The sequence below is a fragment of the Dreissena polymorpha genome, chromosome 13 (genome assembly GCF_020536995.1).
Source record: "Dreissena polymorpha isolate Duluth1 chromosome 13, UMN_Dpol_1.0, whole genome shotgun sequence".
In the NCBI taxonomy this organism is placed as follows: domain Eukaryota; kingdom Metazoa; phylum Mollusca; class Bivalvia; order Myida; family Dreissenidae; genus Dreissena; species Dreissena polymorpha.
In genome coordinates this window covers 37181208-37207946 of record NC_068367.1, presented here as the reverse complement: position 1 = coordinate 37207946, position 26739 = coordinate 37181208, and the positions used below count along the sequence as shown (strand labels likewise).

The 26739-nt window shown below is 35.9% G+C and overlaps 2 protein-coding genes across 3 annotated transcripts in view; both read right to left on the bottom strand.

Moving 5' to 3' along the window:
* Positions 1–26739, bottom strand: part of LOC127854880 (uncharacterized) — an 81749-nt gene that overhangs the window by 3987 nt on the left and 51023 nt on the right. Inside the window, exons 2-3 of one of the 2 annotated variants that reach the window (XM_052389987.1) lie at positions 5651–6032; positions 207–1921 (exon numbers count right to left, since the gene is read on the bottom strand). The gene's annotated coding sequence lies outside the window, so the exon portion shown is untranslated. Of the gene's footprint in view, positions 1–206; positions 1922–2202; positions 2475–5650; positions 6033–26739 lie in introns of those variants that run through there. The other variant, XM_052389986.1, reaches the window with a different exon arrangement.
* The window catches only part of LOC127854590 (uncharacterized), a 63202-nt gene continuing 39501 nt past the window's right edge, over positions 3039–26739 (bottom strand). The window contains exon 6 of the mRNA XM_052389652.1: positions 3039–3274. Coding sequence (XP_052245612.1) covers positions 3039–3274 — 236 coding nt within the window. The remainder of the gene's footprint in view (positions 3275–26739) is intronic.

Genomic DNA, 26739 nt, shown 5'->3' with positions numbered 1-26739 from the left:
ATGACAGAACACAGAGGTCGTATTCACCAACAAATTCTTAGACTTAAGAATACAGAATTGACTTAGAACCAAGAAAAATACGTCAAGCGTTTAAATATATACAAGCTTCTACTGGTATGAATGTCATTAACACCATGTTCTACATGAAAAATGATAGAAATAGAGACAATAAAACGTGTTCATGATTCACAAACAGCAAAGGATACGTTAAGGCTGGCTGTTGGCCCAGAAACCATAGCGACTGATCTGTCTGTCAACGCACGTGCTACTCCATGAGCGGAGCTTCTGAGTCTCTTGGAGTTCACTGCAAAAAACACTGCAAAAAACACCTTTTATAGAAAAATGTTTACATATTTAAATATTTTTGTTAATAGCCAAATTGACAACAAAGTATAGTTATGATGGAAAGGAGTAAAACAACGAACGCTGTAGCCCCAATGGTTTTTGGGATCAGAACAATACTTGAGTATTCGCCAACGACCAAGAAACATTGCATAGATTCGGACATGATCAGGCAAACATTTTTTTAAATTATAACATGAAAGTTCTACACTGTTTGATGTTAGTATATGCATTAGCCTAGCACTAGGAGAAACGTATCTTAATGTATAAGCGCAAAGTGTATTCCCAGATTAAACTGTGCAGTCCGCACTAGCTAATTAAGGACGACATTTTCCGCTTTTATGGACGTTTTTGTTTAAAGGGGCCTTTTCACAGATTTTGGCATTTTTTTAACTTATTCATTAAATGCTTTATATTGATAAATGTAAACATTGGATCGTAAAAGCTCCAGTAAAAAAACAAGAAAAAAATTAAAAAAAGGAAAAGAACATTGCCCGGAGCAGGTTTCGAACCAGTGGCCCCTGGAGTCCTGCCAGAGTCCTGAAGTAAAAACGCTTTAGCCTACTGAGCTATTCCGCCGAGTACACATACGAGACGTATTTTATACCTTATGTAAGCAATCTTCGTAGTTTCACAAAATTTAACGACAAAAACAGAACTCTCCAAATTATTCAATCGTTTCGCATTGCAACGCTTTATAATTTTTAGTTTTTAAAATCGTCAAAAGATGCATATAATGGCTATATTAGAGCATGGTTAATGTTCAGTATTACTGTTTCCTCACAAATATCATAACTAAAACGAAAACTTACGAATCTGAAACAACTTTTTTCAATTTTGTCAATTTACCAAAACGTGAAAAGATCCCTGTAAAGGAAGTCTCCGCTAAGCCAAAAATACAGTGAACGCGGTGGAAAGTGGCGACCCTGTTAAGCCTGAACGCACAAGCATTAAGCCCTGTTTTACCAGAGCGAGGCTTATTATATGTTTGTTTATTTTAAGGTAGTTTAACCACAAAAAATTCGCTCGATGGCTGTGACTGGATCAACGGTCATCCAGAAAGGATTATTTGTATATAAGATATATATATTTGATGTTTTGTACCTTTTAAAAAAAACTGGTGCTTCTTACGAAGATTAAGTTTTTATAAATTAAATTGTCATAGCATTATATAATCAATAAGAAAAGATCCGCATTGAATTCATATAATTATCGTGCGTAAAGAATTAAACAAAAAAATATAAAATTAATTGTAGATTGTTTTCTGTTGTGTTTTGAAAAAAATGATTTTCATATATGTATTTATTTTTATATCCTTTCGGGATAGAAATACACGATACTTCTAAAATTAAGCGCTTATAAATTATCAGATTTATCACATCAGCGGGAAAGTCCATTTATCAATCATCCGTCAATACGTCGCTTTTCGGCTGCTTCTTCCGTCGCTTGGAAACCAGGAAGTCGCACGTGCCCGCGTTCTCGTAGCACGACATGTCGTCGTCTTTAATCAGCGCGCGCGGCACGGTCGCCATGAGGCACCTTCGGGAGTCCTTTATTTCGCAGCTTACGTAGGTCTCACCTGAAGTTGAAATTGAGATTTGTATGTTTAAACCTATTCATTTTTGCTCGTTAGCGTCAAACGTCAGGGCCCTTATTCACAAACCCATTCTTAGAATACAGAATAGTTTTGCGATCAATAAAACACACCACACTTTGAACATATACATGCAAAAATGGTACGTATATCATTAATATTGTAAGGAAAGTTTCCTTACTTGACATTTGTATCACTCCCGGAAACAGGTGACATTGGGTAAATGTAAACATTATAAACATTCATAACACATCGACAGAAAATACCTGGATAGCCTACGGAGGAAGCCAGCTGAATCCACCAGAAATCACCATAATTTATCATTTGTTTGGCAAATATTGCTATTTGTTAGTCTGTCACTGTGTTTTGTCAAACACTAAACTCCGTTCTTTTGATTGTCAATTTCATGTCGCGTAGGTTATACTGCACACTTAAACTTTAAATAGTTGCAGAAGTTAATTTTGTGAATGTAATTATATTCATCCCCTTTATGATCCATAACTTTAAATGTTTACTTTTTAATCAGTAAAGATATTGTTAGTCAGCGTCTTTGAAAGTGACCGCCATGTAAAGTTCAGGCGCGAACTATTTTTCGTCTGTAAGCTATGTCTCGGCGTCTGATCAGTATTAACATTATTGTTTTCATAATTTAACAGTAATCATTTAAGAGTATTTAAATGTTTCGCCGAGATACAGCCTAGTCATTTTTTGCATTATAGAAATGTTAATATTTATATGAACAGTTGTTATTTCTCATGGGGCGGAGATTTTACTGGCTCACCTATTCATACGCCTTACCATTTGTTAAGTTCAGCGATTGTTTATTTCAAATATCAAATTGTTTATTTCAGACACCACCATCCACACAGCCCTCCCTGAAGTCTCTTCCCCGTCCGCTTTAGGCACCACCATCCACACAGCCCTCCCTGAAGTATCTTCCCCGTCCGCTTCAGGCACCACCATCCACACAGCCCTCTCTGAAGTCACTACCCCGTCCAGTTCAGACACCATCATCCACCCAGCATCAACCACTCAAACCCTCTAGTCAGCGGAAAAGACCAGTCAGTCCTGCACAGAATACTCCAGTGTTGCAGGTCTGGCCCTATTCCTCGCCTGTGGCGCCAAGACAATTACTGATTCCTCCAAGTCCTGGCTCAGTTTCATCTCGGGTATCCCCAGATGTCCACTCTGCAATAAAGGACAATGCCATGGCCCTACTTTGCTCTGGTGGGATGCCTATATTTCCACCAGGCAGACGTGACTGGACGATGGCTACGCCCGTAGCATTGCCTGTCACTGGCCCTTTGAGCACATAGCTCCCAGCCGACTGGCAGAAAGCTGATCTCCAAAACAACTTCTTTACTAAGCAATCAACTGAAGATGGCAGCACACACACGATCCCTGAAATTAACTCAATCACCAATAACGTCATCTCAACGATATTAAAATATCAGCACATGATGTCCGCGACGCAGCGACGCTCATTGATCCTTCAAAGGCATGTGGACCCGATTTGATAAGCCCTAGACTCATCAAAGAGGGAATTCATGAACTGTGTGCCCCACTCTCTCTCATCTTCACAAAACTCATTTCTAAGTCAGTATTCCCATCGTCATAGAAACTAGCTAACGTATGCCCCGTTTTTAAAAAGTCCGACCCTTCTAACTATCGTCCAATCTCCCTTCTTAGTTGTCTTGGAAAACTCATGGAACGCTGTATCAATTAATATCTACACAGCTATCTCATCTCCAATAATCTAATCACACAATTCCAGTCAGGTTTTATGAAAGGTGATTCCACAGTCAACCAGCTGACTTTTTTATACCACGATATCCTTCAAGCTCTCGACGAAGGCACAGAGGTTCGAGCCGAATTCTGTGATATTTCCAAAGCCTTTGACATAGTGTGGCATCCTGGGCTCCTTAAGAAAGGAGCAGGCATTCAAGGTAACCTTATAAATTGGTTCCGGTATTATTTATCAGACCGAAAGCAGCGTGTCGTCATTGGCAACTCTTCTTCCTGTTGGACTACAGTCAAAGCTGGTGTCCCGCAGGGGTCCATACTTGGTCCACTCCTCTTTCTACTCTACATCAACGACAAAGTTACAGACATCCAGGCAAACATTCGTCTATTCGCCGACGATACCAGTCTATACATATTTGTTTTTGTTGAAGACCCAGCCTCATCTGCTGTCACTTTAAATCTTGACTTGTCTCGCATAATCTAATGGTCCAAATCATGGCTGGTCTCATTTAATCCTTCAAAAACCGAATGCATGCTCTTTTCAAGAAAACGCACTATGCCTACTCATCCACCACTTTTAATGGAACAAACCTCGATTGCCCAAGTCAAAACTCACACCCACCTAGGCTTGGTCCTTTCTGAGAACGCCAAGTGGGCTTCCCACATATCATTTATCCTTGAAAAAGCCTGGCAGAGAATCGGTATACTTCGAAGCCTGAAATATACACTGACAAGGTCAAATCTTGAAAAGATGTACATCACCTTTATAAGACCACTTCTTGAGTATCGCGATATCATTTGGGACAATTGTTCTGTAGCTCTAAAATATGACATTGAATCGGTCCAAGTTGAAGCAGCAATGATCGTGAGCGTTGCTACAAAATATTGCAACATCGACCGCCTTCTAAAAGACCTAAACTGGGAATGACTCTCCCAACGAAGAAAGAAACATAGTATGATGAAAATATAGAAAATGCAGAACAACATTGCACCCTTCTATCTATGCAACCTAATCCCAGTTCGCACATCCCAGGCCTATGACCTCCGATCCCGGCATACCTCCAGTTTACGCAAATACTCAACTATATTCTAATTCCTTCCTTCCGCCATCCGCCACTGGAACAATCTTTCTCCTGACGTCAGAAACTCCGATTCACTTCTCGAATTTTAGAGAAAAAGCACTCAATTTCCAACAAAGTCGTGTCCATTATTCAACGTTGGTGATAGAACATTACAAATCTATCATTCTCGTCTGCGACTTGGCTGTAGCTCCTTGAGTTACGATCTCCATCGTAGAAACCTTACCTCTTCACCGGATTGCATATGTGGTGCCATTGAAACTCCTTCTCACTTCTTGCTTCACTGCCCAATGTATCAGCACATACGACAACCTTGTTTTACTAATCTCCCATGCGCAACAATCGTTAATAACCTTCTTAATGGTAATGATCATTTAACACTATATTATTTCTTCGTGTCCAGCAGTTTATTGAAGCAACTAAACGATTTGACTCGTAGAACGATGTTGCTGTGGACGCTGACCCGACCCTAGTAGGGGACTCTGTGACACTACGCCTCAGTACCTTCTTAATTAAATATCCATTTCGTTTTTATGACATATATCCACACTACCATGATTCCGTTTTAATTTTGAACCCGATCCAATTACAATCCTAACAATTACGTGAGCGCATCCATGTTCTGGTGGCCGCCTAAATGCTAAACATATATGAGTCAACTCTACCATGGAAAAGAATTAATATAAGCTTTACGCTTGATTTCGAATCCATGAATTTATACTTTGCAATAATGTAGTGAATTGTATGATTACGAAATGAATAGATACATTGAACTAAGTACAATACAGATTAATTCCTCAGTTCATTTAAATAAACATCCTGTATCTAAAACAATAACGTGAAGATATATATACCCCCACTGACCACATAAACTAGTACATAATCAACTTACCTAAGTACTTTGGAATAAATTGCTTCAATGCGTCTGGTGCGTTTACATAGAACCAGCTCTCCCGCTCGACGAACGGTTTACAAATTGACGTCCGCCCAATCTCCAGAACGCAAGTATGACCTCCGACTTGGTGCTTGTATGGTCGAAGTTCAATCGTGACGTCATCGTTACTCGGGTAACCGGAACTCGATCTGATTGGACGAGGATCCGATGACGTTTCTTTGTTGATATGACTGCACGCAATCGTCTTCAGAATTCGCGACTTGTCGATGCCATCGTCACTTACGTCAGAACGACAAATATTCAGCGCTCTACGTTTTCTGTGATCACCGGTAGTTAGGTTAAGTGGTTTCGTCTCCAGATGTCCCGACATGATTTAGCACTGAATGTTAACATAGTTTCATTAATTATTTGAATCGCCACATACGAATATTAAATAATACAATAATACAATTCTGACATTAAAGCTCTATTGGGTGTTATCGGTAAATAAGACTAAAGGCATCCGGCTATACACCTGGGTACATATTAATGTACACCGGGTGCATTGAAGTTTCCTTAAGAGTACCCAGGGTTCTTTTAAGTAGTACCGCAGCCAAGAATTTCCAATCGAGCGATATTAAAGGGACCTTACAGTTAAATAAGCACTTAATAAAAGGAAATAGTCCAAAACCTAGCGAATAGTTCCACACGATTTTGGTTATGTAATCTACTACACAGAATGCGTTGGCGAACCTTCTCTATCTTTGATGGTTTATTTGAATAGACAGCTGTTTTAAACGCAGATATAACATGTTTTCATAAGGCCAATAATCACAATTGTGAAATGTATCACAATATTCAATTCACATATTACTACATTGCCTATATAGACTTTTTTACAGTAGCAATTATAAAATGTAAATCATTCTCCTGAAGGCCTAACAAATATGTAATGAATACTGCTGTATTTTGGTGTTATCACACTGTACCGATCGGGCATGTCATATTTGGAATGTAAAGGCGCATGCCATAGTTCATGTTAACTAATTGTGATTACAAAATAAACTTGCACAACAAATGCACAACACAAAATGAAAAAAGTCACACAATTTGTCAACTCGGAACAACTTTACAATCATTAAAAGTAGTGTTATTTAAATTGTTTGGCAGTTTTTATCTTCCTTAGAGAATGTAAAACGATTGCGAAGGTATAGAGGATATTTGTTCATGTCAGTGTAAGATCGTTTGTTATTTCACGAGTGATCATAGAAAATATATATTATTTTTCTATGATCACAAGTGAAATAACAAACGATCTTATACTGACATGAATACATTTTCTGTTTCTTTTATGCCCCCTTTTCAATAAAATAATTAAGAGCTGTTTCCCTTTCGCTTAAAAGTCACTCTTTCTTCCGTGGCGTGCCACAATACATTTCAATACACAAAATGACGTCATTATTCCAGCGTAATTCCCCAGTTAAACTCTTTTACAATTTAATCAACGGTGAAACAAGCATAAAATAAAAAACACAAATTTTGTTGGATTCGGTGGAATACCGATTTTAATTCACTTGTGATCATAAAAAAATATGATAATCTTGATATGATAATCTTAAAATATAAAAAGTAGTTCCGAAAATTTGTTCTTTTCACCGGTGAAAATAACAATTTGTTTATTTTCACTGCTGCTATTTCACTGCAGAAATGTCATATTTTATCATTAGGTATGAGAAAAATCTGATTTCGCATGTGTGTATTTCATCTGCCTCAATGGCGGATGAACGGGTTTTCCTTCCTTGAATGATTGTCGTTCAATCATTAATTTGACTTTGTTAATCCGGCCTATGAAATAATGTTAGGCCTTTGCAAAACGCATATGTTAATTAAAAAATATACATACATGACAGAAGGTTACACTGTCATGATATTATCAATTTTAGACGCTCGCATCTTAATATGAATACATTGAAGGTAGACTGATATGGCTTATCAGGGGACACACTTCACGCTGGCGTTGAAAGCCGCTGTGTTTATTTTCAACAACATGCCTTATACTTTTATTGGTGTCATTTTGCCATCTCATATATTCCCAAACATTGCTAAAGCGCGTTCAGCATATCAAACTACGTTTAGCATGTCACGCGAAAACGATTCCAGGTTTTTTTTCGCGGGAATGACATAAAACGTACTTGCATGTTTTGCTGTGCATATAAAATAACATAAAATATGATTTCGACAATCCCCAAAATTGTGTTCTAACGTATGATTTTTATCTTGTGCCCTGACTGTAAAGTAATACATGGATTAAAATGGGTCGACATCTGCGAAGAATAGTTCAAACCTAAAACATTGTTGTATAACAGACTCCAAATGTAAGAAATTTTTGCATAATGAAATTTAACGCGGTTGTCGGAATCTCAAAGATCATACATAACAGCGGTCAGAGTAATAGACCTTATAAAGAAAATCAAATAAAGCGAAACACCAAACAAAAGTCGACCTATTTCATAACAAAATATTACGATAATGTAGGCCATTTCCATGATCAACGGGTTTGTCGTAGATACTCGATCCAGGGGAATCCATTTAGTATATCAAAACGCTGAAGGCACTGAAGTTCTACGTAATTGCATAATCTTAGACGCAACTCAGTTTTCAAAATTATGTTATAGCCTTTATATCGCAAGTTTGAAATGAACACAATCCATTGAAGTTTATAAAGAGTGTGTCTTAAAGCACAGGTCGAGATGTGTGTGCACTGTTTATCCTCATATTTATTTTATAGAGATAACTTAACTTAGACAAAATAACAACAATATGTCTCTTTTTTTCGCAATTGGTTGATGCACTGGCAACCGTCTTTAGAATTTTGATTGCCTTGCTAAAGAATAACAAGCCAAGTTTCATGTACATCTTGTGTTATGTGTATCTAATACTTCATTTATTTTCTTTAAATTATTGAGCAACAATTTTGCCGACATGATAGACTTTTAATCCATCACGTCTTGTTGTGAGCCGGAATCGAATAATTTCCTATGCCTTATTGATCCACAGTCGCCAATTTGTATTTTATGTTTAATTGGATTGAGTTGTTCAAGCTTTGAAAAATTACCCCGCTTTTTAGCCCAACTGTAACCAACTTTTGAAATTGAGTTTCCTGGGCTTAAATCTATTGGCCCCAGGCTTACAGGCAACCACTAAACCTGTAAGTTATTCACGATGTAAGATCTGACAGTGTATTGAACTCATTCAATTTGCAAGTCAGCAGACATTAAAGGGACCTTTTCACGTTTTGGTAAATTGACAAAATTAAACGATTTAATAATTTGAAGAGTTCTGTTGTTGTCGTTATATTTTTTCATACTACGAGGATTGCTTATATAAAGTATAAAATACATCTCTCATTATATGAGCACGGATGGCCGAGTGGTCTAAACGATAGACTTTTATTCCAGGGGTCAGTGGTTCGATCCCAGTTGAGGGTAACTTTTTTGTTTCTTTAATTTTATTATTGTTTTTTTAATGGAGCTTTTAAGATCCAATGTTTACATTTATCAATATTAGGCATTTAATGACAAACTGTGAAAATATTTATTTTAGATGTTTACTAAAAATGCCACAAGGTAAAAATTTAGAACTCATTAGTTGTTTATTTGATTTAAAAGTGATTTGCCTTGTTAGCGAGGTAACTTTGAAGCTATTATCACTTTTATCCCTTTTTTCAAATTAATAATAGAAAAGATATTTGAAGAATCATTTTGTAAAAAACAGGGCTTAATGCATAAGCATTAATTGTCAACCCAGTACCAGAGACTCTCTTTTAAAAAAAACACACCATAAAATCAGAAAGTGTCGTCCTTGATTAGAGTATGTGCATTGCACAGGCTTATCAGTGTGCACAGGCTAATCTGGGACACCACTTATTTGACAAGCATTAAGCCCCGTTTTCCCTGAAAGCAGCCAATATGTACAGATGCCAATGACAAACTGGTCAATGTTGTCCCACAAGCTGTTAAACACTTATGATTACATACACACACTGCTGTCTGCGGTGTACCAGTGGTAGAGTATAAACAGGCAGATGTGGTTATCGTTCCTAGCGTAGTTAAGAGCAGACTGACTTGCAACGCACACTCATAACCTTAGTCCTTCGCAAGCGAAGAACTAACAAAGAGAGACAAATGTTATATTGAGGAGATTCGGCTAGCATATCAATCACATTCATTTAATTGTTAATCGCGGGGCAGGCCAATAAGGGTCTGGCCGCCCGCCGTAATTTTAATTATAAGACTTCAATATTTTACGATCTCGAAAGTTACTGAATTTATTTGATTTATGCCGCAGATATAGAGGAAATATTGTTCATTCATATATTGAAGTTTGTCATTAAATTCTTTATATTGATAAATGTAAACATTGGATCTAAAAAGTTCCAGTACAAAAAACTCATAAAATTAAAGAAAGAAAAAAAGTAACCCGCAACTGGGCTCGAACCACTGACCCCTGTAACCCTGGAGTAAAAGTCTATCGATTAGATCACTCGGCCATCAGTGCTCATGTTCAGTGGTGTATTTTGTGCTTAATATAAGCAATCCTCGTAGTATCACAAAATATAACGACAACAACAGAACTATCCAAATTACACAATCGTTTTGCGTTGCAAAGCTTTATAATTTTGAGGTGTTTTAAATCGTCAAAAGATGCATATAATGGATATTTTAGAGCATGGTAAATGTTCAGTATTTCTGTTTCCTCACCAATATCATAACTTCAACGAAAATCTGAAACATTTTGTTAATTTACCAAAACGTGAAAGGCCCCTTTAAGGCTTTACTACTTAGATACATATTTTACGCATTTTAGTCTAATAAAAGTTAAATTTCATTAAAGACCTTTACTATATTATTCACGTTTTAAAGACTTCATTTCCAGCCCTAAGATACTGATGAGCAGCAAACAGAATGAAATCTGAACAGTCTGCGAGTAACTCGCAGGCTGTTCTGGTTTATGCTGTTTGCACATAGCCATTTTCAATTTGCTTCTGAGTGGAAAAGGGTTAAAGCTGGTCTCACTGTTTATACTGGGCTGGTTACTGGTATCCTTTTAGTTGTACATGAATTGTTTATTCATAATAAAGTATTAATTTTATTTATATATAAAATATAAATACAATTATTTTTAAAGTTACCTTCTTTGATACTGAGTACATGTACTTCATGCTGGATTTAAAGTTCATACATTTAATCATAAGCACAGTAAGTAAGTAATCTGAACAGAAAAGTAATCCCAAAGTCAATCCTCTCCACCCAATAGGTGTTTGAATGCACAGCTGCTAGGAAAATAAGCGGACAGGTCGACCTGTATCCCATTAATCAGGGTCGGTTAAAGTAACATTACTATTCAAAATCAACGAAAATTTCGTACAATTGCTCGTAAAATAAACTTAACCAATTAAACTCAGTGTTCCTTATGGCGATTGTCGAAATTTCAACGCCAGATGTGGTCTGATAAAATAGATGTTTGTAGATACAAAATGCTCGTTTTTATTATTGTTTTTCATATCTATTCATACGACACATGAACCCTCACACGGTGTTCGTGTGTCGTATGAATAGATATATTCGCGGGAATTAATTGTGGCCACAAATAAATAAAAACGAGCATTTTGTATCTACAAAAATCTAAATAATCATACCACATCTAGCGTTGAAATTTTGGCTATTGCTATAAGGAACACTGATTGTTAAGGTGTTAACTTTATTATACGAATTACTTAACTAAATGTTGGTTGATTTTGAGCGTTATAGTGACTTTAAAGGTCCAAAAGTCCTCGTAAGAGGCCCTTAACCCGAACCTTTAACCCTTAAGGTAGCGCACCTCTAATGGGCACATATCCAAATATAATCTAATTAATTATTTTCTTAATCAGCATCATTTCACTGAACTACATGCAAATTTGTAGGTAGGCTTTCCATGCTTTTAAAAAAAATATACCGATTTTTTCAAAACCACCCCCACGCCCGGCTTTTGTCCAGTTTATTTTCACCCCTGGGGTATATAAAAGTTCCATAATTCATTCAAATTTCCAAATATGGGCATGCAGTTGGTGTGTACAGATGCTGTAAAGGTGTTTAAAGTTTAAACAAGATGAAATAAGTATTCTTTTACAGACATTTATTTTTTACAAATTTTTATCTATGGAAGAGCGCCATGAAATGTAAGTGATTTCAGCCAAGTAAAAATTGGGTCGGTTAAAAACAAAGTGTCATAAAATTCAAAATAGTATCATTTAAGTCATATTTTAAACTTAGTTTTTATAGAAACACTATATACAGCAAAAATACCAAGAACTAGACAGATTTACCGTTTACTTTTTGAAATAAAAATAAAAATGCAACATGCATGGTTCGTATTTTCAACAGTTAATCACCCAATTTCGCCATAACGTTGTTTTAATTTTAATAATTGAAGAATGTGCACAAAAATTGCAACATATTTAACAATAAATATAGCTTATATGCCATATTAAATCAAATTACGTTAGAAAATAAATAAAACGCGTCGCAAAAAAGTATACGTCATCGGCAGGATTCGAACCTGCGCGGGAATATCCCAAAAGATTTCTAGTCTATCGCCTTAACCACTAGGCTACGGCACCTAATAGTAGGCTCTTCAACCTTCGAAAAAATCGCGGGAAATCATTAGAGGTGCGCTACCTTAAGGATCTTTTCATCCAACCAAGAGGTGGACTTTTTTCCTAGTATAAGGGAATTAATGTGATTAATTAAAGTATAAAGTTGAACGTCGGTTAAATATGCATACGTCATCGAAAGAGGCTCTTAATGCGAACCTTTAACTTTTAAAATGCAAGTTTCTTAAGATCCAATCGGGCGGGCTTTCCACGATAAGAAGGTAAGTAGCTTATCAAGTTATCAGCTGACTGTGTCGCAGACATGAAGATATTTATAATAAGCCTCGTTCTGCGAAAACTGAATTTAATGCACGTGCATACATTGTCACCCCAGATTAGCCTGTGCAGTCTGCACATGCTAATCAGGGACGACACTTTCTGCCTCAACTGGATTTTCGTATATAAGAGACTAAAAATTCCATACAAGCGGAAAGTTTAGCTCCTGATAAGCCCGTGCAGACAACACAGGCTAATCTGGGATGTACCTTTACACACATTCATTCAGTAGAGTTTCCACAAAACGTGGCTCAAGTGATTATTTGTTGCATAATATCGACCACATTTTGTTTCTTAAGAAGGCCGGAAACGGCGGTGCTCGCGCTTTCCATATTCGGGACCTAGGGTGATACAAAGGGACATGTATAAGAATTATATTTATCAGAACTATTTATTGCCATACTAGAGGGTTTTTTATAAATGATTATTGGCAGATTGTATTGTTCTACTTGATTGTGCTGTTGCTGTCAGTGTTGATTTTGATGTTTGGGTTGTCGTTGTTGTTTAGGTGGTTGTATGGTACTTTGTTTTTAAGGTAGGGTTGGTCGGTGTTTGGTTGTTGGTGTTTTTTTTGTTGGTGGAGGTGTTTTTGATGGTTGTGTAGGAAAGCTGATATTTGTTGATCTTAACCCTTTGAGTGCTGAAACCGGATTTTGAAGGCCTTAGCAAACAGTTTGGATCCAGATGAGACGCCACAGAACGTGGCGTCTCATCAGGATCCAAACTGTTTGCTATTCTGATAGTATTCTTTGAAAAAAATCGAAGAAAATGCTAATTTTTGAAATTTAGCAGACGACATTTTAGCAGACGACAAATTTCCCAGCATGCAAAGGGTTAAGTTTGTGTTGCTGCTGATGCTGAAGTTGGTTGTTCAATCGATGTTGTTATAAGTTGTCTATAATAGCTATGATGATGTTTGATAGATAGATAAACAGTGTTGTTCTTGGTGGAATATTTAAAATGAATCGCAAAACCTTATTTTGAGTTATTTGCAATTTAGACTTAAGAGTTTTTCCTAAGTTATGATACCAGACATAACATGAATAGTCAAATAAGCACTGCATTAATGAATTACAGAGGGTTTTCCTGGTGTTAAAATCGAGTACACTGTTGTGTCCATACATGAACTTAAGTCTCGAATTGACCTTAGTGATGATATCGTTTGCACATTTATTACCTGACAGGGTATTATCTAGAACATGACCTAAATATTTTACTGATTGTTGAGACTTTATAGTTTGATTATTACATGTGACTGAGAAGTTTTCAAACTTTTTAATTTTCCGTTTACTTCCAAAAAGTATACATTCTGTTTTACCCATATGAAGAGACAAATTGTTGTCTACTAACCAGTTATTGCAGTTTGCTAATTCACATCCTATTTTTTTACTTATAACATTTGGATCTTTGTGTGAGAAAATTATGGTGCTATCATCAGCATATAACAGTAGTTTTCTATCTTTGCTTATACTTATTTCCATATCATTGACATAGCATAGAAAAAGAAGAGGTCGCAATATACTTCCCTGAGGTACACCACATGTTACTGTTTCCAAGTCTGAGAATGTATCATTTAATGCATTGTTTGCTTTCTCCCTGTTAAGTATGAGTGAAACCACTCTACAGATTGAACCCCATGGTCTGAAGTTTTTCGCACAGTATAGTGTGATCTACTGTGTCGAATTCTTTTTGTAAATCGAGCATAATCATGCCTGTATATAACCCTTTAGCAGTTTGTGATTTGATGAAATCTGTTAAGTGTACCAAACATGATTTAGTCGAAAAGTTTGTTCTAAAACCTGATTGAAGCTGATAGAGTATATTATTTTTCACTAAAAAAGATTCCAGTTGGTTGTATACACACTTTTCTAGTACCTTACTAACAATACATAAAATACTGACAGGTCTATACTTACCTACATCAGTCTGGCTATTTTTCTTAAAAAGAGGTTTTTCCCTTGCAGATTTTAGCTCAGTTGGAACTTCTTTATCAACTATTGATTTATTGATAATAAAGGTAATGGGTATTTTTAGAAAACTTGCCCCATCCTTAATAAACCGTTCCGAATGTTGTCTAACCCAGTACTTTTAGAAGGATTTAATGAACTTAATTCTTTATAAACATACTCTTCACTGACTGTTTTGATATATATTTTTTCTCTCTGATGGAACCTTGTTGCTGTAGTATTCTTTAAAGATACTTGAAGATGTTTTCAATATATTTGGACATGTCGGTAGTTTGCTAACGAGCATTGATGCAACATTAGTATTTAAGAAGTCATTATAATGATTTGCAACCTTTTTGTCATCAAAACAGATTTTATCATCTATGTTTAAAACAACTTTTGCAGAAGACTTAGATTTGGAGCTATAGCCTAGATCTTTCAATTGTTTCCAGAGCGTCTTCGCGTCATGTTTTATTTTCTTCAATTTGATTTGTGAAATATTTAGATCTAGCCCTTTTTATTTCTTTCTGAACCTTTTTCCTATACTTACAATGTTAAAATCTTTTATGTTTTCTTTTTTGAACATATATAGAAGGCGATCACGCTTTTTTATTAACGCAAGAATATCAGAAGTAAGCCATGGTTCTGTCCTTTGTTTAAGCCTAACACTTTTTATTGGAGCCACTGAGTCTAACACTTTGTGGAAAATATTTCTAAAGTTATCCCAGGAAGATTCCACAGAACTGGCAATAAAAATAATATCCTACGTGATTTCCCGTAATAACTTCAGAAAATCTTCTTCACTGTAATTTTTAACAGACCTAATTGTGGTTCTATTACTGACATTAAATTGACCTTTGACAGTCTTACGAGTAAAGAAAATTGGTAAGTGATCAATAACCCCAAAAGGAAGGATCCCTGACTGAAAAATCATATTTTGATGGCTACATAGAATAAGGTCAATAATAGAAGATGACATGGGTTTTATCCTATTAGGCTCTGTAATGATTTGTTTTTAATCAAATAATCGTAGAGTGTCCTAAAACTTTTTAAATAAAAAAGATCTTTTCTGTTTGAAACATATATTAAAATCTCCAAGCAAAAACCACTCTATGTCTGTCCTGATTTTAGACAAAACCTCTTCAAGTAGCTCCGAGAAATCGTTTTGATTTGGTGGTCTGTAAAATGCTGCAACTAGTATTGGTTTTGTTTTAGGTAAGTATAGTTGTATCCAGCATACTTCAAGGTTATCATTTTGTAAATCAGTTCTTTCTGAAAAAGCTAAATCACTCTTAATATAAATACATACCCCACCCCCATGTCTATCCCTATCTCTGCGTATAATATTGAAACCATCCAAAGAAACCTCAGAGGTTGTAACTGAGCTGTCAAGCCATGTTTCTGATATGGCAAGAATTGAAACTTTTGTATTATTAGCAAAATTTTGAATGTCGGCGAGTTTGAGTAATAGAGAACGCACATTTAAATGTACAAAATGAATACCTCGCTTTTTTAAACAGTCATAATAAGTTGAGTTAAAGTCATGAGAAAAAAAACTATTATCATTGAATTCACTAAAATCTGTCTTAAAATTCTCATTTTTCATAAAATGACTCATCTAAAATTTGATAAAATGGTAAACACTTAAAGGTATATAACTTAAATAAAATTTTTAAATGTTTCTGTTCTGTTGCATACAGTTTTTTGTTCACACAATAAATATGAGTTTTTTTGATGTTCAATCGGTGGTGTTGTAAGTTGTGTATGATAGCTGATGCTTGTTGTTGTTGTTGTTGAGTTTTTGCTGCTGTTGATGATGATGTTGGTTGTTCAATATGTGTTGTTGTTAGTTGTGCATGGAAGCTGATGTTTGTTGTTGTTGATGTTGAGTTTCTCTTGCTGCTGATGCTGAAGTTCGTTGTTCAATCGATGTTGTTGTAAGTTGTGTATGGCAGCTGAGGTTTATTGCTGTGGAGTTTGTGCTGCTGTTGATGATGTTTTTAAGTGTGTAATCGGTGTTTCAGATTTTACGACCTGATGTTTTGCTTATTGATCTAGGTCTGGTCGTTAATAATTGGAGAGTGCTCTATGAAACAGAGGTTTAATGCATGTGCGCATAGTGTTGACCCATATTAGCACGTGCACAAGTTAATTAGGGTGACACTTCCGCGTTTAAAGTAGTTTACGTTTGAAGGAAGACTCTTCTTGATGATAATTCGGTTGAGGTGGAACGTGTCGTTCCTGATTAGCCTGTACAACACGTTTTCTCAGAGCGCGACCCAATTAGATGTCAGATGTTTGTGTTGGTTTCTTGGAGGTTCGCACTAACTATTAACTTACTATTTTCCCGCTTGCGCTTTCTTCTCTTTGTTCCGATTCTCTGATTTCACAACACAGAGCAGCACAAATTATTAAACAAAATATTAATAAATGTTCTTTCACTAATCCTTTCGTGTATTAAACTAACTCCTAAATTAAATGTTACATAAAAAATTGAACTTTTTATAAAAAATAACTTCGTAGATAAATTAACACAATTACTTTATTTGAATGATGTGAACATGCTTGACAATTAATTGTGTGTCCTTTTTTACGGCATTATTCCAAAGTCATGATCCAAATTTGCTTATAAATCAAATATAAAAATACCCCCAAAATCTCCCAAACTCAAATCCAAATACATGTATAACGTTGACATTCCAATCATTTATATAAAATCGGATGATAGGTATAGAGCATGAATACCGAATCATTATTAGTGTGAGCGTTAGCTCAGACTAATGTTACAAAGCAATTTTGCAAATCAGTATGCGCTTAACTGCTTAGCTACGCAATGGAAAGACAATCACTGCCTGTTGCAGTCAAATTATGCAGACAACACATGCTAGGAGCGTTTGCTAGAAACGATAATCGCCACATCTGCCTGTTTATAGTTGACCTCTGGTACACTGCAGTGTGTATGACTAACAGCTCGTAAGATGACATTTGCCAGTCTAGTGTTTATCATTGAAATCTGTACATATTGGCTGCTTTCAGGGAAAACGGGGCTTAATGCATGTCAAATAAGATTAGCCTGTACACACTGATTAGCCTGTGCAATGCGCACAAGCTAATCAAGGACGACATTTCTGATTTTATAATGTTTTTCGTTAAAAAGGAGTCTCTGGTACTGGGATTGCAATCAATGCATATGCATTAAGCCCTGTTTTCCCAAAATGAAGCTTAAATTATGTGTTTTATTAATGATTAAAAAAACACATCTGTACATGTGCTTTAAGACACACTCTTTATAAATTTGAATGGGTTGTGTTCATTTAAAACTTGCAATATAAAAAGCTATAACATATTTTTTTAAACTGAGTTGCGTCTAAACTTTTACAACAGCGAACACCTACAGTGCCTACAGCGCTGTGATTAGCTTAAATACCCATTCATGCCTAGCGTCCTGAAAAAAGAACATTGCAAACAGCGTAGACCCAGATGAGACGCCGCATGATGCGGCGTCTCATCTGGGTCTACGCTGTTTGCATAAAGGAATTTCTGTAAGAATTGTTCTAAATATAGAAATAAATATACTAGACATCCCTAATTTTGAAAATAAATTGATCCAATGGAGAAGGATGGGAGAGTCTACTTGGCATAAATGGGTTAAGAAAGTGAGATTGGTAACCCGTTTTCAGTGAGGTAGGAGTGTTTTGTCAACGAACAAAAATCGGTGAACCAGGTGCAATATTTTAATATCTGAATGTACAATAAAACAACCATATTCGTTGAATTTATATTCCCCGCAAAAAAAGTGTGAAATGACGCATGGACGGACAACGCCAATTCTATGTCTATCCGCCTTTGGTGGCGGATATAAAACGAACTTCATACTTGATTTCACTTATTCGTAAATTGATGTGTATGCCTTTTAAAGTTTACCATCGCATGGGGCCGTATTTATATAGTCGCACAAATCATCTTTTTCAGGTGACTTGAGTACCTTAAACGCTTTGACCATATAACGATTTATTCAGTGAATTTCAGATCAATTCTATCATAGAAATAATCTTCCATGATACAACAATATCGGTTTTATATTTTCTTGTTATGCCCCGCCAAAAGCGGAGGGATATGGAATTGGCGTTGTCCGTCCGGCATTCCGTCCCGCCGTCTGTCGCAAACTTGTCAAGGCTATTTCTCAGATATCATACAAGATATCAACATAAAAATTTATGTATATATAGATACCAATGAGGAGATCTGCCATGCAGAACAACCATAACCCTTCACTTTATTAAATGCGAGTTATCACCCGTTGTTCTTTTTGTATGATGTTACTTTTCCGGGCTATATCTCAGATACGCTACAAAATTTCAACATGGGTGTATATATATATATATATATATAGTTATATAGTTATAGTATAGTTATATTATGCCCTGATGAGCTATGCGAAACGCGTTGGCTAAATCAATATATATTTAAAATCCCAGACACGTGTTTTTACTTTTATTATATATATATATATATATATATATATATATATATATATATATATTCACACATATGGCCAGTTACGGGGTCTCTGATTTAGAAATAGGTTATGGGGTTCCCACTTTAAATACATGTATCTCCATACCCTTTTTTATCCGATATAAACACGAATTAAGGTATATAGGGGTACCTACTATTATTATTGTATATAAATACGTCATTTATTTAACGTCTTATACAAGGAAATATATAGCGAACTTATTTGCGAGGTATATACAATTTCAATTTCAGACCTGATTGTGGTTTTCGATTTAAGACCTTATTGTGAGATTTGATTGCATTACCTCCCCTACACCCCCCTCATAGTAATTAAAGGAGCCTAGATTGCGGGGTTGTATATAGACCCCGTTTTTTATATTGACCTCGTAAGTACAGTCTGAAAACTACAGAGACCGCGTAACTGGCACTATGTATTGGTATATATATATATATATATATATATATATATATATATATATATATATATATATATATATATATATATATATATATATATTCACACATATGGCCAGTTACGGGGTCTCTGATTTAGAAATAGGTTATGGGGTTCCCACTTTAAATACATGTATCTCCATACCCTTTTTTATCCGATATAAACACGAATTAAGGTATATAGGGGTACCTACTATTATTATTGTATATAAATACGTCATTTATTTAACGTCTTATACAAGGAAATATATAGCGAACTTATTTGCGAGGTATATACAATTTCAATTTCAGACCTGATTGTGGTTTTCGATTTAAGACCTTATTGTGAGATTTGATTGCATTACCTCCCCTACACCCCCCTCATAGTAATTAAAGGAGCCTAGATTGCGGGGTTGTATATAGACCCCGTTTTTTATATTGACCTCGTAAGTACAGTCTGAAAACTACAGAGACCGCGTAACTGGCACTATGTATTGGTATATATATATATATATATATATATATATATATATATATATAACGTTATATATAACATAAACGAACATATGAATGAATTAATATGTCTTTACAGGTGCCCCGTTTCTTCAGGTTACACACCGAATCCGTAACCAAAATAGCGCAGTTATGTTTAACAGTATGTGTTTTCCGCAGATTATGACGTCAGAAGTGTTTTTCCCAGCATTCAAACTAATATAAACTATTTTGTCTCGCGAAAGGTGGGACGAAGTTTTGAAATATAGCTGCAATTTTCTGCTATAGGTTTGTTACCGAACGATATTTAAATGTTAACGTGGACTTGTGAAACATGAGCAACCGGAGGAAACCCAACCTGTGCCGTATGATGACCACAGACTAGACTCATTTGTTTCCGGGAACGAGGATTGAACATAAGTAAAAAGAGCGGGTACCAACCACTGCGCTATACGGGCAGCCTGAAATTAAACAGTGCATAGTAACCAAATTTGTATTATTTGACCGATTACAAATGCGTTTTTTTGCAAACAATGTCCATAAAAACAAACTGTAAAAATGTTCAATTTATTTAAAGCTATTTAGAGATTGATTTTTTACATGGAAGGACATGTTACGGATATATATCCTTTTTTCAATTTGACGTTTGTATTGCTGACGATTTATTTATCCGCCGACGATCAGCCAACATGCCATACTAATATCAACCTCGGGATGCGACCTGCACAGGCTAATCTAGGATGACACTTAAAGCACATGTATTAAGCCCAGTTTTTCACAGACTGAGGCTCAACTATGTGTTTGGAAGAAATATTAGTTAATTTGACTCAAGAAAATGACATCACAATACTCTCGTGTGTGTTAAAATAAATTGATGTATCCACATTCATCAATCATATGTACAGTTACTTACATTATTTAAGCAGACCATGGCCAGTGAAAATCACATGCTATGGGGTTCAAATATTTGAAACAAACGTGCACGTGGGTTTTGTTTGTGATTTTGAAACTAGGTCGTGATGTCTGTGACTTTGGATGTATAGATTTGAAACTCGCTCTGGAAACACGGGTCTACATGCATGTTCGAAAAGTACCGTTCCAGTTTAGTTTATGGAGTCCGCACAGGATAAAAAAGGATTGTTCTTCGCGTTTATGTATTTTTTGTTTTATGGCAGTCTCTTTTTAGCGAAAATCCAGTTAAGGTGGAAAGTGTCGCCCTTGATTTGCCTCTGTGGACTACACAGGCCAATCTGGCACGACGCTTTACGCAAATGCATAAAGCCCCGTTTTCTCAGAGCGAGGTACATATTCAAGTGTATAACCTTTAAAACATTCAAAATTCAATTTTCAAATAGGTAAAAAGTCTAAGAACATATAAACGTAGATTAAGCAATATTTTTTACAAAAAAATCCAGTCTTTGTTGCGTAGAGACTGTCAAACTAGCGTCGCCATCGTGTAATATTGCGAACTATTTGGGCGGCTGAACCATATGTCAGTGTAACATACCAGTCACACAGCGATATGGGCGATTTATATATAAAAAAAACGCTGAGTCACTCCCACGGTGTGGTGGAAACTTCATCCGCTCGATGCTTCGATATTACCCTTGCTCTAACCGTTTCAGATTTACCTCATCTGGACTAAATTTATAGCAATTGCATAAATTAAGCCTCGCAATCTTTTGAGGATACACATTTACAAACGTCGCTTTTTCCGTCGAAGGTAACATCCAATATTTTGCTATTAAGCACGCATGTCTTGTTCTAAATAATCAATAAAGAAAAGCATATACGAACTACTTTTGTATGAAAGGGAATTTCCGCCAGTCCTTTTATGTTGCGAAGTGATAACGGCATATTGCTTAATGACACTTGTATATTGCATTTTACAACTTGCATTTGAATCATGTTAAATTACAAATGTATTTTGTTTCATGTTAAGGTGTATAAACAATTCATCGTTCATGAAACTTAACGCTAATTTTAGATCCCTTCGTGCATATCATTTTGTTTTTGTTGTAATAGACCTACGCTTTCACTTTTATGTAATAACTTTTGAAATATGAAGTGTTAGACAATATAATGAGAAGTGGCACTTTAATGTTAACGTTTCCACAAGTATCAACCAGAATAATGGAACAATTTGCGACTCTGTAATGTCCTTGAAATGAACTGCTTGGTTCGCGTGAAAACGAAACATCCGAGTATTTGTATGTTGTGTTGCACGTATGGAAATATGTGACAATTAAATCAAATAATTTTAAATTAACACCCAACCGAGCACCTTTGTACAGTTATCACCCCTTAACCTACAGGCGCCGGCATAAAATCTTCAATTAAGAAGGAGTTGCTGTATCAGAAGAAGAACATGTCATGCTACTGCTGTTCAAATCGCGCCATATTGTTTTAAATGCATGATACCAAAAAAACAACAACATTATGTCATCACCAAGTTAACATGTTTGTGCATTTAAAAAAAACGTTACCACACCGATATGAGTGCGAATACTTTTCATGTATTTAAGATCAAGCAAACTTCATCATTATTCCCCCACAAACGAAGTTTAGGGGGTTATATAGGAGTGAACTTGTCTGTCGGTCTGTCGGTCCGTATTAAGTGTCCGCTCTCTAATTCAAGTAGTTTTCATCCGATCTTCACCAAACTTGGTCAGACGTTGTATCTACATGATGTCTAGGCCAAGTTCGAACATGGGTCTTGCCGGGTCAAAAACTAGGTCACAGGGTCACTTAGTGCGTTTTAAACATTCAGCATGTTGTCCGCTCTCTAATTCAAGTAGTTTTCATCCGATTTTTACCAAACTTGGTCAGAAGTTGTATCTAGATGATTTTAAGGCCAAGTTTGAACATGGGCCTTGCCGGGTCAAAAACTAGGTCACGGGGTCACTTAGTACGTTTTTTAACATTCAGCATGGTGTCCTCTCTCTTATTCAAGTAGTTTTCATACGATCTTCACCAAACTTGGTCAGAAGTTTTATCTTGATGATCTGAAGGCCAAGTTCGAACATGGCCTATGCCAGATCAAAAACTAGGTCACAGGGTCACTTAGTACGTTTTACACATTGAGCATGGTGTCCGCTCTCTATTTCAAGTAGTTTAAATCCGATCTTTACCACACTTGGTCAGAAGTTGTAACTAGATGATGTGTAGGTCAAGTTCGAACATGGGCCATGCCGGGTCAAAAACTAGGTCACGGGGTCACTTAGTGTGTTTTAAACCTCACCATGTTGTCCGCTCTCTAATTCAAGTAGTTTTTATCCAATCTTCACCAAAATTGGTCAGAAGTTGTATCTTAATAATGTCTAGGGCAAGTTTGAACATGGATCATGCCGGGTCAAAAGCAAGGTCACGGGGTCACTTAGTGCGTTTTAAACATCACAATGTTGTCCGCTGTCAAAATTCAAGTAGTTTTCATCCAATCTTCACCAAACTTGGTCAGAAGTTGTATCTAGATGATGTCTAGGTCAAGTTTGAATATGGGTCATGCCGGGTCAAAAACTAGGTCACGGGGTATCTTAGTGCGTTTTAAACCTCACCATGTTGTCCGCTCTCTAATTCAAGTAGTTTTCATCCAATCCTCACCAAACTTGGTCACAAGTTTTATCTAAATGATCTCTAGGACAACTTTAAACATGGGCCATTCCGGGCCTAAAACTAGTTCACGGGGTCACTAAGTGCGTTTTTTAACATTCAGCATGGTGTCCGCTCTCTAATTCAAGTAGTTTACATCCGACCTTCACCAAACTTGGTCAGAAGTTTTATGGAGATGATCTTAAGGCCAAGTTAGAACATGGGCCTTTCCGGGTCAAAAACTAGGTCAAGGGGTCACTTAGTGCGTTTTAAAAATTGAGCATAGTGTCCGCTGTTTTTTGTGAATACGACATGCAAAATATTATGTGTCAATGCGGCATGTGGGGGTATTCTTCACGTCTGTGACAAAGCTCTAGTTTTTCATTGTTTATATAAATGAGCCTTTTTCTGGAAAAAGGGGGCTTAATGCATGTGACTACTCATTGACGACACTTTCCGTCTAAAGTTAATTTCCGCCCTGAATATGCTTGTTTAAAACGTAAAATTTCATACAAAAAGGAAAAGCGTCGTTCCTTATTAGGCTGTGCGGAATGCACGTGTAAACTTTGCAAGACAATTTACGAACACGCACTAAGCCACGTTTTTAAAGAACGAGGCTCATATAATTGTGAATTGACAGTTACTGTAAATAAACTTCAGTCCGCACTTTGTCCCCGAGTCGAGCGAAATAAAATTTGAATTTGCAATCGAAAAAATGTTACACAACACAATAGCAAGTGACTTATAAATATTAAATGTCCCCTCAAATATATGCCATTATTATGGAACAAATTGCGACTGTTACACCGCAATGCACATCAAAGGAGCTGCTTGTTCGCGTGAAATCGATATATAATATAATATTGTTGTATGACTACAAATTTAATGCTTCTGTCGTTATCGTCGTGTTATATTGTTTTAAATGCCTAAATAATCGTATGGCTACACTAGATGAACATGTTCCTGCATTTAAAAAAACTGAACCCCACAAGGGCGTGTAAAAGCATTTCAATTGATTCGACATACAGCCAATTCATTATGTTTCATTTGTTAATGTGAAATAGTATCGCTCTGGGAAAACGGGGCTTAATGCAGAAAGGCACGGGCCTATCTAGAACGACACTTTACGCACACGAATTGACCATTAGTTTTCTCAGAACTAGGCTTATATAAATTAAAGTACAACTAATATTGACAGTCAATTTAAGCCCTACATTCTGCTATTACACAGACTATCCTCCTTAACTATCGATGCGTATTTTAACCGTTTATCTTCAACGCAAACTTGAATTGTTTGTGTGCAAAAAGAACCTGCTGTGACGGTTACACATTCGTGCCACCGTGCCATGTTAATTTATCATCTTTAAATGCATGCTTAAGTTATAAAGCGGACATGTCTTATTTACAAAAAAACTGCTGTAGTCTGACCGTTTTCCTCTTTGAATTACATTAACATTTAAAGTAACCACCTGGTATAGGTGAACATTTGTGCAAAGCAATTTTACAATCGTCCAATACATGAAAGAGCCGATAAGCCCTATTTTGACAATACAGTGCAGTATTTGAAATGCCCGTTGACCTCATAGTCTAACCTTGAAAAATAAGAAGTGATTGGGTTTGCAATAATCCGCCTTAAAGTGGCAACACTTTACTAGGCTGTTTTAAAATCCTTTTATGCACGGTAAAATCATAGAGCGGATAACCTCAATTAAAACAACATGTGCCGAATTTTTACCAGTGTTACAAAGTGCCCTACATGTATTCTTGAAATTTGGGATTGTTTTTATGCCTTTTATTTGGTTTACACATCGCCCATATACGTGAAAATGTCCACGCCGGCATGCGTTTGTCGAGATTTGCGCTGTACCCGTTATATTGGTGACGTAGATCTCTATTTCCCACAAGTCTGATAATGTATGTGCCAAAGATAACTTGAGTGTCGTTTCTACTGTAATGAAGCTATGTTGTAAAATTGTAAAATATTCAATCTCTGGTTTACAATAAAAAGTGATTCACTGCAACATATCATTTAATATTTATTTGTATGCGAAATATGCGAATTCATTCGCGAACAAAGATGTATTTCTTGCACAAAACAAGCTTTTTGTTTCTAAATCCTTCCGTTTTGATAAGGATGGTAATTATTCTGTCAGAATATTTGATTGGATATACTGCACTGTGACCAATCTGCATAATGTGTTGTCTTCATCAAGGTCATACAACTATTTTTGTAATATCAACAGTAAACCAAGTACAATCTAAACTTATGTCGTATACTGTCATTCACCTGATTGTATATTGAAATTTTAGAGAAAATACGTTCATTGTATAAGAGTTTATAACATTTGAACAGTTAAATAAAATAATCACATTGACCATTGTTTATCACTGTTTCTGCAAGCAGTTAGATTTGTGTTTGTGTGTGTACATTTTGTTTCAAATTTAAATTCAGTAACTCATTTATAAAAGTGCATCGCCTGCATCCACCTCTTTTTCATTGAATTACAATATTTACATATCATCATAATTTCAATTATCCATCTACTATTCCCTCTCATCATGTTTATCGTCATCATCAACAGCAGAACTATAATCATCATTTTCTATCTCCTTCTTCTCCTAACCGTCATTTTCATCATATCAATTATCACTTCCGCCATTATTTGTATTGTTATAAAATAATAGCAATCATCATTATCAACATAAACACTTAATTACACAATAAACGAAAACACAGTTACACTAATTGTATTTTATAAAATGATCACACTCATCATACAAATCGTCAATTGAAAAACTACATCACTTATAATTTATCAAAATAAACAAGGTGCACCTCAGCTACACTAGCATGAGATAAACCTTATTATAGCATGAGGGCATTTATTGTCTGCATAGAAACATTGACAAACATTTATTTAAACTAACAACAATTAATGTACAAATTAAATTGACACAACGGCTAATACACAGCAAACACATGCACAATTAATACAACTGTGGTCGCTGACTTTTAATTATCAATGCAAAGCATTTGTGGTTTAAAAAATTCAAAACCTCACACTGGCCCTGAGTTATTACCAATACATAAAGAAGCCGTTCGCAACAAAAATAAAGATATTCATTCTAGTCAAAAATACAAAATAAAATAGTGCAACCTA